Genomic DNA, 14,759 nt, shown 5'->3' on the forward strand with positions numbered 1-14,759 from the left:
GATAAATATGAATAAATATGATGAAACCCCACCTTTTAAAAATATCATGGAAAAGTCACTACTAGATAGCTTTCATTATTAAAGAGTTAAACCAATATTTTGATCCGATGCTATGAAAATCATCTTGTACTTATGTGTACTTTTAAGATGTATATATGTATGGAACGAGATATACCAGTATTATATGTACAAAATTAAAAAACATATAATAGTCAGAGGGAATTCTTTTGTATTTTCTTCTATGTACTTTATAGTTGTTTAAAAGATTAATTTCTGAAGTAAATATTAACAGAGATAATATTTATAATGCAATAAATTGTAATTGTGTATCAATTATTGTTTCCTGACAAATCATTTGTTTAAGCATGTTTTCTCCAAATAAAGTTTAGTGATTATGAATAATTTGCTGCTTTTGTGAACATATATTAACAATTCAAATGGCAACAGACACGATGCTTAGTGACTGTCTTGGAATAGCTGTGTATTGAAAGTTTTCGCTTCATGTTGAAGGCTTCAAAGAGACTATGAGACAAAGTAAAACAATAAAAGCACTTCTCTTGTTTTTGGTTTTGTTGAATTGTGTGTAGGGACACTTTGTTATGAATGAATACTACATATGCCTTCTCTTACAATACAATTTGGTAGGATGATTGTTTCTTTTGGTAATGTATGAAAAAGATATATTTAAGGAAGTATTTGCATTTTTGTCGAGCCTGTAACTTCTATTGCAGAATCTCGACACAAGGATACTGATCTGGGGTGTTGGCTTTGTTAACTAACTATTAAAATCTTTATATTTTGGCAGGTGGAAGTCCTGGATGCTTGTATATAGCTGTCTTTTGTTATGAAGTTTCTGTCTGTCATTTATAGAAATAAGAAGATGTGGTATGAGTGCCAATGAGACAAATCTCCATCCAAGTCACAATTTGTAAAAGTAAACCATTATAGGTCAAAGTACAATCTTCAACACAGAGCCTTGGCTCACACCAAACAGCAACCTATAAAGGGCCTTAAAATAACTAGTGTCAACCATTCAAATGGGAAAACCAATGGTCTAATCTATACAAAAAAATGAGAAACACTTATGAACCGCTTCAACTAACGACAACTACTGAACATGTCTATTGTCCTTGATCCTATTTTCATGGTTAAGGGACTTCTTGAAAAGAAAACATAAGATTTTTTGTAATCTTAATTTCTCTATTATTATGAGTAATGGAATAACTATATCACGAATTTGCGTACCTTGCAAGGTCCTCATGCCTGTCAGATAGTTTTCATCTGACCTTGACTTCATTTCATGGATGAGTGAACCATGTTAAGTTTTTTTAGGTCAATAGATATATTAAGAAGATGTGTTATGAGTGCCAATGAGACAACTCTCCATCCAAGTCACAATTTTTAAAAGTAAACCATTTTAGGTCAAAGTACCAGAACTGGATTTGGCTGAAGCATGACTGGAGCAGGCCCCCTGTTTTGAAAATTTCTGGATCTGCAAATGAGTACAGCCTTCAACACAGAGCCTTGGCTCATACCCAACAGCAAGCTATAAAGGGCCCAAAAAATGACATGTAAAACCATTCAAACAGGAAAACCAACATTCTAATCTATATAAAAAATGAGAAACACTTTTGAATAATATCAACAAACGACAACTACTGAACATCAGATTCCTGACATGTGCAAACAAATTAAGCAGATTTAAATGTTTTAATAGGTACAAACCTTCACCCTTATCTGAAACAAAAGGGTAACATCACAACATAGAAAGACACACTATATAATATACAAGTTCGTATATCAGATACTATATGCAATAGGTCTCTTATATGTGGTGTAAGGCATGGTTGTAAGGAGTACATTTCTAACTGACAGGTGTCATCTAACCTTGACCTCATTTTCTTGGTTCATTGTTTAAAGCATAGTTTTTGTGTTTTGGTCAGTTTTTATCTCACCTTGACGAAGTCAAAACGCAAGACAGATATGCTTATTTTACATGTATTAGTTTGTGATTAGGTAAGTTTATGGGGAACCACTGGTGGTAGGTCAATGATATTTGGTAAGCAGTTGTATAAGCATTGGCATATCTCATTTTCATGGAGATTATTTGGCTCTGTCCCCTTAGTCATGGTCTATTGACTTTGAAAATTTTGCAAAATGCATGTATTATTTTGTGATTAGTCAGTTCAAAAGGAACCATTTGTGGTAGTCAAATGTTAATTGGTATCCAGTTGTATCTTAGATAATAAAGCAAATGGTCAACTATATTTAGTGTATAGAATGATGGTAAATTGTATATGTCTGTCTGTCAGATATCATCTGACCCTGACCTCATTTTCATTTTTCATTGGTCAATGTGAAGTTATGGTTAAGTTTGTTTTTTAGATATTTTAAGCAATAGGCCAACTATATTTATTGCAAAGATTGCTTGTAAGATGTGGTACATGTCTGTCTGGCATGGTTCATCTGACCTTGACCTCATTTTCATGGTTCATTGGTCAATATTTAGATTTCCTGTTTAAGTCTGCTTCTTAAAAACTTTAAGCAATAGGTCAACTACATTTGGTGAATAGAATGATTGTATGATATACATATAATTCCAGTTTGCTTCATCTGACCTTGACCCTATTTTCTTGAATCATGTTAAGTTTATGTGATAGTTGTATTTAAGCTTTATATTTTGGACTACCAACATAAAATCAATGTTCAATAAAGAAGGCAAACATTTCAGTGTGTGCACTCTTGTTCTTTTAACACCTATTTCTCATTCTATAAGTAGTAGGTCAACTATATCTGATGACATTATTGTAAAGTGTCCATCTGATAAGGATCATATTAAGTAATAGTGTGATATTTATAGTAAAACCTTAATCTTTAAAACATAAAATTCAGTAAAGCAGGAGAGACATCACAGTGTGTTCTCCCTTATTAGATATGAGTAGCATATACAAAAATTTGTAAGGGTTCCGCAGAACCCAGTGTCTCACCTACTTTAGCTGTTAATCGCAGGCTCAACAACAATGAGGAAAAAAATTAATAAAAATATTCCTCTCGAAAAGTATCTTTTGATTGTAAGAAGCTTCTGTCCAAGTTTGGTAAAAATCCAGAATAGTTAAAGAAAGTTATCAAAATTTCAAAAACTTTGACCACAGAGTGAATATTTGTAGACGTTGTCGCCGAGGTCAGAATTACTATACGTCTTGCTTTTTGGTAATTTTTCATAATGCAAATGTTGAAATCAAAATAGCAACACTATAACATGTAAGTTTTGCAAATATTCAAAGTCAATGAACCATGACTGAAGGTACATGGCTAAACAATTTCTATGGAAATGAGATGTACCAAACCAATACTAATACAACTGCATACCAAATACCATTGACTTATAAATAGTACCCCTTAAACAAACTAATACATGCAAAATAAGCAAAATTTCAAAATGAATTAACCGTTACTGAGGGGGCAGGGTCAAATAATCTCCATGGTAATGAGATATGCCAAAGCTTATACAACTGCATACCAATTATCATTAACTTCCCACTAGTGGTTCCTCATAAACTGACCTAATCACAAACTTAATACATAAATTAAGCAAAAATTTCAAAGTCAATAGATCATGGCTGAGCGGGCAGGGCAAAATTATCTCCATGGAAATGAGATATGCAAATGCTTATATAACTGCATACTAATAATCATTAACTTACCACTAATGGTTGCCCATAAACTGACCTAATCACAAACTAATACTTGAAAAATAAGCAAAAATTTCCAAAATCGATAATCCATGACTAAGGAGGCCGGGCTAAATAATCTGCATGGAAATGAGATATGCAAATGCTTATATAACTGCATACCAATTATCATTAACTTACCACTAATGGTTCCCCATTAACTGACTTAATCACAAACTAATACATGAAAATTAAGCAAAAATTTCAAGGTCAATAGACCATAACTGAGGGAACAGGGTCAAATAATATCCATGGTAATGAGATGTGCCAATATAAATACAACTGCATACCAAATATCTTTAACTTATAACTAGTGGTTCATCATAAACTAGACCTAATCACAAACTAATACATTATTGACGCCACTGTCGCCGCTGCCGCAGCATACCTTTGTCTCGCTTTTTTACTCCATCAAGCGAGACAAAAATCAGCAAACTGTTCTCATCAATATGCACATACAAGTTTACAATACTAAAATGAAGAACTTCAGCTTGTACCATCTATAAAGAATCTTTTAAGCATGAAACAAAGGTCTTAATTCAGGTTTCTGTCATGCAAGTTTTGAAAGTAGGTAATGTTATCTTAGAATGTTGACATAAACTTGAGGCTGACCTAAATTGAAACAATTTACATGCAGGTACTCCCATGCCCAAACCCGAAATTTACAACACTAACAAACAAGAATGTGTCCCTAGAACACAGATGCCCCGCACTATCATTTTTTATGTTCAGTGGACCGTGAAAATGGGGTAAAAACTCTAATTTGGCATTAAAATTAGAAAGATATATCATAGGGAACATGTGTACTAAGTTTCAAGTTTCAAAAACTAAAGTTTCAAGTTTCAAGTTTCAAAAACTAAAGTTTTAAGTTTCAAGTTTCATAAACTACCCGGACCAAAAACTTTAACCTGAAGCGGACAGACAGACGAACGGAAGGACAAACAAATGAATGGACGAACGAACGTATGCACAGACGTGAAAACATAATGCCCATAAAGACATAAAAACAGGAACAAATCTAACAAAATTAACTTTATTAAAGATATAACAAGCACTTATCAAATCATGTATATATAGTGCATAAATTATATAATGTACATTTGTCAGTTGTATAAAGTTATATCAAAATTTTGATTTTATACATGGTATTTATAAACATGATTATATCAAAATTATATTTAATAATTTGCAAGTTTTAATTTTTAAATTTAAGTCTAAACTATATTATATCAAAAACAATACATTTTTTGTACCACCAAGACAAAGTGAGAAAGTAGGTTGTAACATGGAAATTGTTAGAATTGGAATGTTATTAAAAATACACTGTTCATTAAACCAAAACATTTAAAGGAATTTAAATATACAGCTGACTTCTTAAAAAGTCAATGTCATACTGGTATTATCTTCCCAAAAAAGTCAAAATATTTCTACTTCATTCTTTAATATTAGTAATAGACTACATATGTTATACTGTACTACTGACAGGTGTATCTAAGTACAAAATGTTAAATTGATATATAAAATTACAAAGTAGTACAAAAATATAGTGTATCACAAATATTATCACTTTGTAGTGTGTGTATACAATATAATGTTCATCAATGAAAGCACTAATCACAATAACATATCCACCAAGTGATAATATACAGTTTAAAGCAATGTTATAGTTATTTGGTAGATATAATGAGAATTTAAACTATTAGCTCCAAAGATCATGTATCATTCACTTGGAGTTGGTTTCACCAAAAAAATGATGACCAAGATTGTCTTAGGTAAACTGAATTGTTCATGACTTATGATCAATCTTAATCTCAAGTTTTTTTGTGAAACCGACTCCTGCCTTAAATAGTACAGCCTAATGGGTTCTATTTAAATCAAGGTTATTTCCAAAATAATAATATTTGGACATATCACACAATTATGCTCTTCAACTTTGTACTTGTTTGGCTTTATAACTATTTTGATCTGAGCGTCACTGATGAGTCTTATGTAGACGAAATGTGCGTCTGGCGTATTAAATTATAATCCTGGTACCTTTGATAACTAATTATATATATAATACTATCTCAAATAGAAGATTATATTTCTTAAGGGCTTAGAAACAGCAAGTATTTGTATATAAATAGTGGGGGATTCCCTATACGAATGTCGAATGGTCATCTTTTAAGTACATGACTGTATAGAAAAAAAAGTCAGTGGATGACCCAGAAATTTTCATAAGAGAGGGCCAGCTGACTGCCTAGAAAACAATGAAATGAAAGAATGAAATTGAAGGCATCATAAACAAAGATGTGCAGTCAATACATATATAAACATGGATGAACTCAACAAAAATGTGTTTTCTTTCAACAATGATGAAAAGAATAGCAGCAATACATATAATAAACATAGTACACATAGTAACAAAATAATGACAGTAATTGACATAATGTACACACTAATCTCATACACAACCAAGAATAACATTTCAAGCAATAGAAACAATGAACACATAGATCAAAGAGATCAGCTGCAGGTTAATAGTTTATGTGTTCTTTGTTTATACATTTGTATTTAGGTTTTCTACTCCTCTTTAAAAAAAAAAAAAAGGTATACTCTGGGGCATATTTATCTGGTCATGGACCCTAAGACTCATCATGATTATATAAAATATTAATCAAGGCTTTAAAGTAAGAGTAGCACAAATTCAAGATATTGCAATATTATACATTTTCGCAGTAAAGAATGAATTATTTTTTCATCAAAATATACTGCTGTTTTATTGCTTTTCCCAATAAAACAAAACTATGATCTCTTTTTGTGATGCACACCATTTAATAGATTATATATGATATGTTTCTGTTAATAAGTCACAAGACTGCAGTTTTCACTACATATCTGTTTGTAAAACTTAAAAGATGAAACATCAGGTTCAACTATGAAGCTTATTAATTGATATATATTTTTTTTCTATAAGTTGAAAATCTTTTTTCATAGTTGTTGGGGAAAATTTTGATGTTTGTCTAATACATGAACCAATCTGATCGAAAACTACTTTCTCCTGGTTTTTTTTGGTGACATTACATATATAAAGATCAATGCAGTTATTTAGTACATCTAAACCTTAAAAAACATGAACAAATATATTTAGTCTGGAATAATAAGGACTCCACAATACAAAGTATATTCTGTTAATAAAAAAAGATACAAAATCACACAAATATTGTATTAAAGCAAGCATTTTATCAAATATTATGGCTTGATAGCATGAAAAATCTAAATAAATGGCATAATAAAAGTATAAGAAAACAAAAATATCACATTATATGGGTGAATAAGATGAATATCATTGCAAATTGATTAATAATGTTTCTTAACTTTGAGCTGATCATTAGTATTAGATATTTTAACAGAAATGAAAACTATAACTACAAATCTATAAAGATTTTGACTGTTTTGTTGGATTCTATATTGGTATAGGTATAACTTCAGGCAAAATCTAAGTGCAAGTTTATATAGATTGTGTTACCCTCTTTATCTAAAAAATACAAGTCTTGTAAGCAAATTTGAATCAATTGATAATGACCATGCTTCATACCCTTTTAACTAGCTTATTTGTGGATGGTAGTAACATTTTAACACTTGGAAGTAAGTATCTGTATAGTTAAAATCAAACTTAAGTTCCTTGAAATATAAAACCCTTTTCCAACATACATATGATGGTCATATCCATGAGTATCCTAAATGGTGAATATGAACTTATATATATATAATACCCTATACACAGTTATAAGCTAAGGCCTTTGTTCTTCACAAAAACAAAACCAATGTTTAATAAATTCACATCACCCTACTTTTTAACTACTTTCCTGCCGAATGTTGTATAGATTCTTTAAGTTATTATTGCGAACCCTATCATAGTTTGCCATAGATTCACCTGCAAGTTACCTGTCCATTTAAACTTTTGTAAGTTCTATTGTCCCATTGAACAAATACAACAGGTATTGTTCTCTGTATAGTTTATTTGATGGGACCTTTAAATTTCTTGCAAGAGAAATCTATCACTCATTGATTAATTTACCTGAGTAAAAAATTGAACTGTCAATGATAAAAATACATGTACAAATAATAAATAAGAACTCCTGCAAAACTGCATGTGGCATTGTATTTATTCAATATCAATAATACATTTTTAATAGTTTCAATATAAACACTGATTCAAAAATTAAAAGTTGATTTCTGATCAAACTTTTGTATAATTAACCTTAAGCTTATAACCTATAGGAGGGTAAGCTTGTCTAAGGGGGATTAGTTTGTTCATACTTCAGTATTTATGATAGTAAAATGAATCTCAGCCAAGTGTGCATTGCTATTATTTAGTTACGTTAGTTTGCAAAATAAATTTCAAAGTCATTTTCAAGATTTCAAAATTATTCAAGATGCAAAATTAAAGCTTTTTTTAATCAAATTAATCATGTAATTCTTAAAATATTTTTTTTTACCTAAATTGATGTAATGTGTAAATAATGTATCCAATGCAAAATTTGCACTTTGCATGAATCAAAAGAACTACATAATATATGAACAGTCAGACTCAACAATAACCAGGGGAGATAATTTTAATGAATATATCCACAGTGTTTAAAAATGTTCTCAGATTTTTCTAGCGTTATGCCATCTATAACTGCATCACATATTGCAGCTCTTGTATTGGTCAAAAGTAAAATAACAGTGATTTTATAAAATAAGAGTACAAATAAATTATTGTACAAATGTTACTTTTTGGTTTTCCCTTACATAAAACAGCAAGAAAATTATTAATCTATTTAGATAAATAGCTGAGAAATCAACATAAAAGGAATAAGTTGAGATGAATAACTATTTGTGAAAATAAGCTGGTTTACAGAATTTGAAAAATAAACAAAAACACACATTCATACACCTTGGGCATCTATTATAATGAGTTATGTCCTAATAAATACACTATTGACATCCTTTCATAAAAAAAAAAAGTTTTGAATGAAGAATAAAAAACAACAACCAGGGTATATTGAACAATAACAAGTGTATTTTCATTTATTTGGAAGAATTTTTTTTTACTCAGGTAAATTAATCAATGAGTGATAGATTTCTCTTGCAAGAAATTTAAAGGTCCCATCAAATAAACTATACAGAGAACAATACCTGTTGTATTTGTTCAATGGGACAATAGAACTTACAAAAGTTTAAATGGACAGGTAACTTGCAGGTGAATCTATGGAAAACTATGATAGGGTTCGCAATAATATTGTTTGGAACATTAATTTCAAACTTCAAATGAAATAAAAACCTGTCAAATTTTATAAACTTTTCTTTCTTTCATTCTAAATGTAGTTGCTACTGAAACAATTAAGTGTAAAAATTCTACTGGTTCATAAATAAGACACCCTGGTTATAGTCTAAGAATCCTGTTTCCAGAGTTTAAGCTTAACATGTGGATCATAAATGTATTATTTTAACAAAATTTGGTAGCAATTAATCTTCTACATGATTTTTCAGACATTAAACAAACTAGATTTTATTGAATTTACTATTTTAGCCAGGTTAAAAGGCAAATAGAAACTAGATATTTAAATTTTACAGTCAAACATTTACAAGTGTGACAAAATGAAATGCTTGCAACTGCTGAATATTTCAGTAGCCAATTAGTAACATTTTAAACTTTTTGTCAAAATATAATCTTATAGATGCTGGAATTCATTCCTGCAGATTAAGGAAATTTGTCACCTTAACAAACAATTAAGACTTGTGTTTTTTAGCCCAAGGCATCGTTCTAGGTCCTTTCACTTTCTTCTCTATACGCTCATTAAAACCTGAAAGAAATAAGTTTTGATTGATTGATCATTGCTTAACATCCAGTTGCAAATATCTACATGCATATTTAAACAAAAATTATCTATAAAGTTTGTATTTTACCCTGTTTGAAGTAAAAGCTTTGTCTTTTAACCTACTATCTGGCAAACAGTCTGTAGATAAAGATTGGGAAGTAAATGGTTGATTACACCTTCTTCTATGCCTTTAAGAAAGAATTGTTTCATTCAACAATCTGTCTGACAGATGTATACCATGTTAACTGTGACATATTTCATACCCATTCTAAAGTTTTGTAGCCATTCATTTAGCCATAAAAAAAAAACTATTTTGCATGCATGGGTATTCTTGTGTATTGTGATTCAAAATGGAACTATACAGTGGCAGATCCAGAACTTTTCCTAAAAGGGGGGGGGGGGCTCCAGTCATGCTTCAATGATTCCCTATATAATCCACCAAATTTTTCCCATGAAAAGGGGGGGGGGGCGGCCCCCCCCCCCCTGGATCCACCTATGCTATATGAGCTGACTTGAAATTAATTTGGCTTAAATTTATCAGCAATATAATTAAAATACATAATAATATTTTTTTATCGTAAATCTATAAAAACTTGTCTTTTTGCTCCTGTATATATTAAAATAGTTTTGTACCAGAAAATCCAATGAAAGAAATGTGTTTATACCTACCTGGAATAGTGCTAGCTTTGCTGTCTGTATTTTCAGATGAACCAGAACTCTTTGGATTTATATTGAACTGAAAAACAAAAGAAAGGAGCAGTGAAAATATGATTTATTACTGAAAAGTTCTTCTTTTCAACCTGAGCTGCAATTTATATATTCATTTTTTATTATAATTATATATATGTATGAAGTACTTTTCATTATTTAAAATCACTTCTTTTTAGTAAATAAAGAACTCTTAATGTTTTTCTTCTATATAAAAATATCCTAAAATCAAAAGATTATAACAAATCCTTTTTTTAAAGTAAGTAAAGACATGTTCAATAATTCTGAATATTAATTTAATTTATAAATATTAGCCAATGTAAATCTGAAATGCTAAACAGGAAACAGAAAGCAGATAGTTTTACAGCTAAAATAAACAAATCTTTGATATAAACAAAGGAAGCCTATTTCAAAACTAACAAAAACTGTTGTCCAGAGACTATTGATTCTCTTTTAAAGAGATATGACAATATTTTCAACCTCTTAAAATCATCTCAAAAATAATGTTCTGAAGACACATTTTTTTGCTTTATATTGACAATTTTAGGGTAAAAGAGACAAAGGTATTTGAATTATTTCAACATAAAATGAATATGGTTAATTAAACCTTCAGACAGTACCATTATCCATTCCAAAATCATTCTACTAAATTAATATCAATACCAATTTGTTTTTTCCATGGCAATGTCCTGTATTAAATTTAGCTTTGCTCTACTTTAGTTTCATATGCTCATTTTATTCATTTTATTTTTATTTAATTTTTTTTGAGGGGGGACTCCTCCCTATGGTTTAAGGAAAACTTAGATTAAGATATGTCAATTTTGAAATTGGGATGCATTTGAGTTTACCATTAAATTGAGTAACTTTATTTGGAATGAACACAAATAAAAGCATGACAATAAATTACAATTTATAAAATATCTTGTAGCGGAACTGAGGCATTTAAGAACAAAAAAGTAAAATATCCAACATCTTATTGTTTAATAGTAGTCAATGTTATACTGCTAACACCAAAGTTGTCTAGAAAAGCATGTAACCTTTGCCTACTAATAAGCTTCTTTGACTAATCGTGAGTTAGTTCATTATTTTATAAGCACTGTGAATGTGCATACCAAATTTCCTACATCAAGCTTATGTTCTGTGAATTTAGGAAAGGGGGATACTTTTGATATTATCTTATTACACTGTAGTTATTCCTAGAAAGGAAGGCACATCACATACACATGAGGTCATGAACTAGCCCATGTTTTACCATATTGTCTTGTACATGGTATCATATTTTCTTTTAAAACTTGTTATCTTTTATTTCCACATTGTTAAAAAAATATTTATTTCTTCCTATCCCCTGCATGAAATCATAATAGGAGTATAAAAATTCAACTACATTGTTTATATCAATGCATAAATTTAAACTATAAAAAAATAACCAACTAATACCATCATCTGTGCACAACTACGCCAACATTAGGGCTAATTGTCAAATCCCAAATCCTTGATAATTTTTTCTCCTTTTATTTGCAATGCAACAAAGCACACTTTGATGATTACATTGTCTTCAGGGACATAGTTTTTATGGAACAAAATTATTATCCTTATTCATAAATATCCACTATGGAAAAAAAACCTTATAGCCTATAACCAATCCATAATACATTTTTAAAACTTAAATTTTGTTTCCATTCTCCGAACAAAACTCAGGAATAAGATTAAGAAATACCTGATCTCTATGAATCTGTACAAAAGTGTGTTAGATTTGAAGATAACAAGAGTGCACATGCTGAATTGTCTTGCAAGCTATGCTAATCATAATCTTTTTTACGTTGAAAGTCTTAAAATAAAGGTTTTTAAAAACTATCATTGATTCATGTAAATGAGGTCAAGGTCTAAGAAACTGCCAGACAGACATCTACACATTACAATCATTCTATATCCCAAATATAGTTGACCTACTTCTGAGAAACAGACCTCCTATCAGTTCACTTTAACCTTGACCACTGAACCAGGAAACAAGCTTGAGGTCAGATGAACCCTGTCTGACGGATCCAATGCACTAAATATTATTATCAAATGGATATATTAGAGATGGAAACTTTGTAACATAAAACAGTGTATAAAACATCCATGTCTTCTAGACAATAAGAAAACTGAAAACTAGAGGCTTTCAAGAGCATGTGTCGCTCACCTGTTACTGTATTTACTGATGTCGGCCATCTTGGTTGGTAGGGGGGGTCATTAGACACTTTTTTAAAATAGATACCCTAGTAATGATTGTGGCCAAGTTTGGTTAAATTTGGCCAATAGTTTTAGAAAAGAAGATTTTTGTACAAGTTACAAAAATGACGAAAAGTTGTTCAATATTGACTATAAAGGACAATAACTCCTTAAGGGGTTCTCTGACAATTTTGGTCATGTTGACTTATTTGTAGATCTTACTTTGCTGAACATTATTGCTGTTTACAGTTTATCTCTATCTATAATAGTATTCAAGATAATAACCAAAAACTGTGAAATTTCCTTAAAATTACCAATTTTAGGGCAGCAACCCAACAACGGGTTGTAGGATTCATCTGAAAATTTGTGAGGGGATAGATCTTATTCTGATGGACATTTAAATCTTGAAAGATTTGCCCTAAATGTCTTAGTTTCAAAGATATAAAGCAAAAACTGCATTTTACCACTATGTTCACATTTTAGCCATGTCGGCCATTTTGTTTGGTAGGTGGGGTAATCGGACACATTTTTTAAACTATATACCACAATTATGATTGTGGCCAAGTTAGTTTAAATTTGGCCCAGTAGTTTCAGAGAAGAAGATTTTTGTACAAGTTACAAAAAAATGATGAAAAAGTTGTTAAAATTGACTATAAAGGGCAATAACTCCTTAAGGGGTTGACTGACAATTTTCGTCATGTTGACTTATTTGTAGGTCTTATTTTGCTGAACATTATTGCTGTTTACAGTTTATCTCTATCTATAATAGTATTCAAGATAATAACCAAAAACTGCAAAATTTCCTTAAAATTACCAATTCAGGGGCAGCAACCTAACAACAGGTTGTCCGATTTGTCTGAAAATTTCAGGGCAGATAGATCTTGACCTGATCAACAATTTTACCCCGATCAGATTTGCTCTAAATGCTTTGGTTTAAAAGCTATAAGCCAACATATACATTTTACCCCTGTGTTCTATTTTTAGCCATGGTGGCCATCTGTGTTTGATGGCCAGGTTATCGGACACATTTTTAAAACTAGATACCCCAAGGATGAATGTGGCCAAGTTTGGTTAAATTTGGCCCAGTAGTTTCAGAGAAGGATTTTTGTAAAAGTTTACGGAAGACGGACGACGAACGCCAAGTGATGAGAAAAGCTCACTTGACCTTTCAGGTCAGGTGAGCTAAAAATAGTTCATTTAAAAAGCTTAAAAATTGTAAAGGGTAAGGGTTTTGATTAAACCCTGTTTCTCTCCTGCAATTTCTGCTGTAAACGTGCACTTTAACTGCAAGAGTACATTTGTAAGAAAGTACTAAAAAACAATATTTTTCCTTATAGCTCTACTTGTGCTATTACTGATATTTCAAGGCTTCTGTCTGAGTTTCAATTATTCTTTGAAAGTATTTAACCAAAGACAGATGTCAATAGAACATTCATAAGTGCCATTATTACATTCATTTGCAGAACTTTGTACAAAGAACAATAAGCAAAACAAAACAGAACAAGATAGTAACAGGCGAAAAATGAGGTTCTACTGCTACTAGTGGGCATTAGGCAAGAAACCTTATGTTCAATTCTCATTTAATCATTTTAATAAGCATTTCACAACCAAAACCATAGACATGTTAACCATTTGGATTTATATGAAAAATTGTCAAGAGCTGTTAAAAGAATATCCCTCAGTTAACAGGTTATGGTTTTCATTGTTATAAAAGAAAATTGTCTGGAAACAAATCAAATTCATGCTAAGCTGTATGCAACTTAAAATTTTTACACTACCCTAATTTTCTTATTTAACTGAAACACACAGATATCTATATATTAATGACCATACATAATATAGTGAATCAAACAATACTATACCTTTCCTGCCAAGCAGCAACATAATAAACAAGGGTGATCTTTGATAGTGTACTAATACTATTACTATGTTTTTGCTGGCAGGTGTAATGATATATTACACTGATAAGTTCCCTTTACTGAATCTTATTGTACATTTTGAATGTACTTTTAGTTATTCAAGAATTTAAGAAAGCTATATAGTTTAAATGAGAAATATAATCAGTGGTTGTCTAAGGTAAAGTATTATGAGCCTATTTCTCTTCTTCAAAGGATTTGATGCTGACCACAGATCATTTGAAGTTGTTAATAAATTCAGTCACAATTTATCTGGATTTGGGGCCAGAAATAAGGTATCAACATGTCTCCAAATTGCTTTTTAGATGCCTTTTGGTTTTTTTTGTGTGTTTTAGGCTGCTTTTTCA

The 14,759-nt window shown here is 30.6% G+C and overlaps 1 protein-coding gene across 11 annotated transcripts in view; it reads right to left on the reverse strand.

The window, feature by feature from the left end:
* Nucleotides 1–4,750: 4,750 nt before the first annotated feature.
* LOC139497539 (uncharacterized) overlaps nt 4,751–14,759 on the reverse strand; it is a 39,572-nt gene continuing 29,563 nt past the window's right edge. For 9 of the 11 annotated variants that reach the window (XM_071285829.1, XM_071285822.1, XM_071285787.1 and 6 more), the window contains 2 exons: nt 10,247–10,313; nt 4,751–9,562 (listed from right to left, as the gene is read on the reverse strand). In XM_071285829.1, coding sequence (XP_071141930.1) covers nt 9,489–9,562; nt 10,247–10,313 — 141 coding nt within the window. In that variant the 3' untranslated portion in view covers nt 4,751–9,488. Of the gene's footprint in view, nt 9,563–10,246; nt 10,314–14,274; nt 14,293–14,759 lie in introns of all 11 variants that reach the window. The other 2 variants (XM_071285795.1, XM_071285781.1) reach the window with 1 other exon arrangement.

This window comes from Mytilus edulis, chromosome 1, assembly GCF_963676685.1.
Source record: "Mytilus edulis chromosome 1, xbMytEdul2.2, whole genome shotgun sequence".
Lineage (NCBI taxonomy): Eukaryota > Metazoa > Mollusca > Bivalvia > Mytilida > Mytilidae > Mytilus > Mytilus edulis.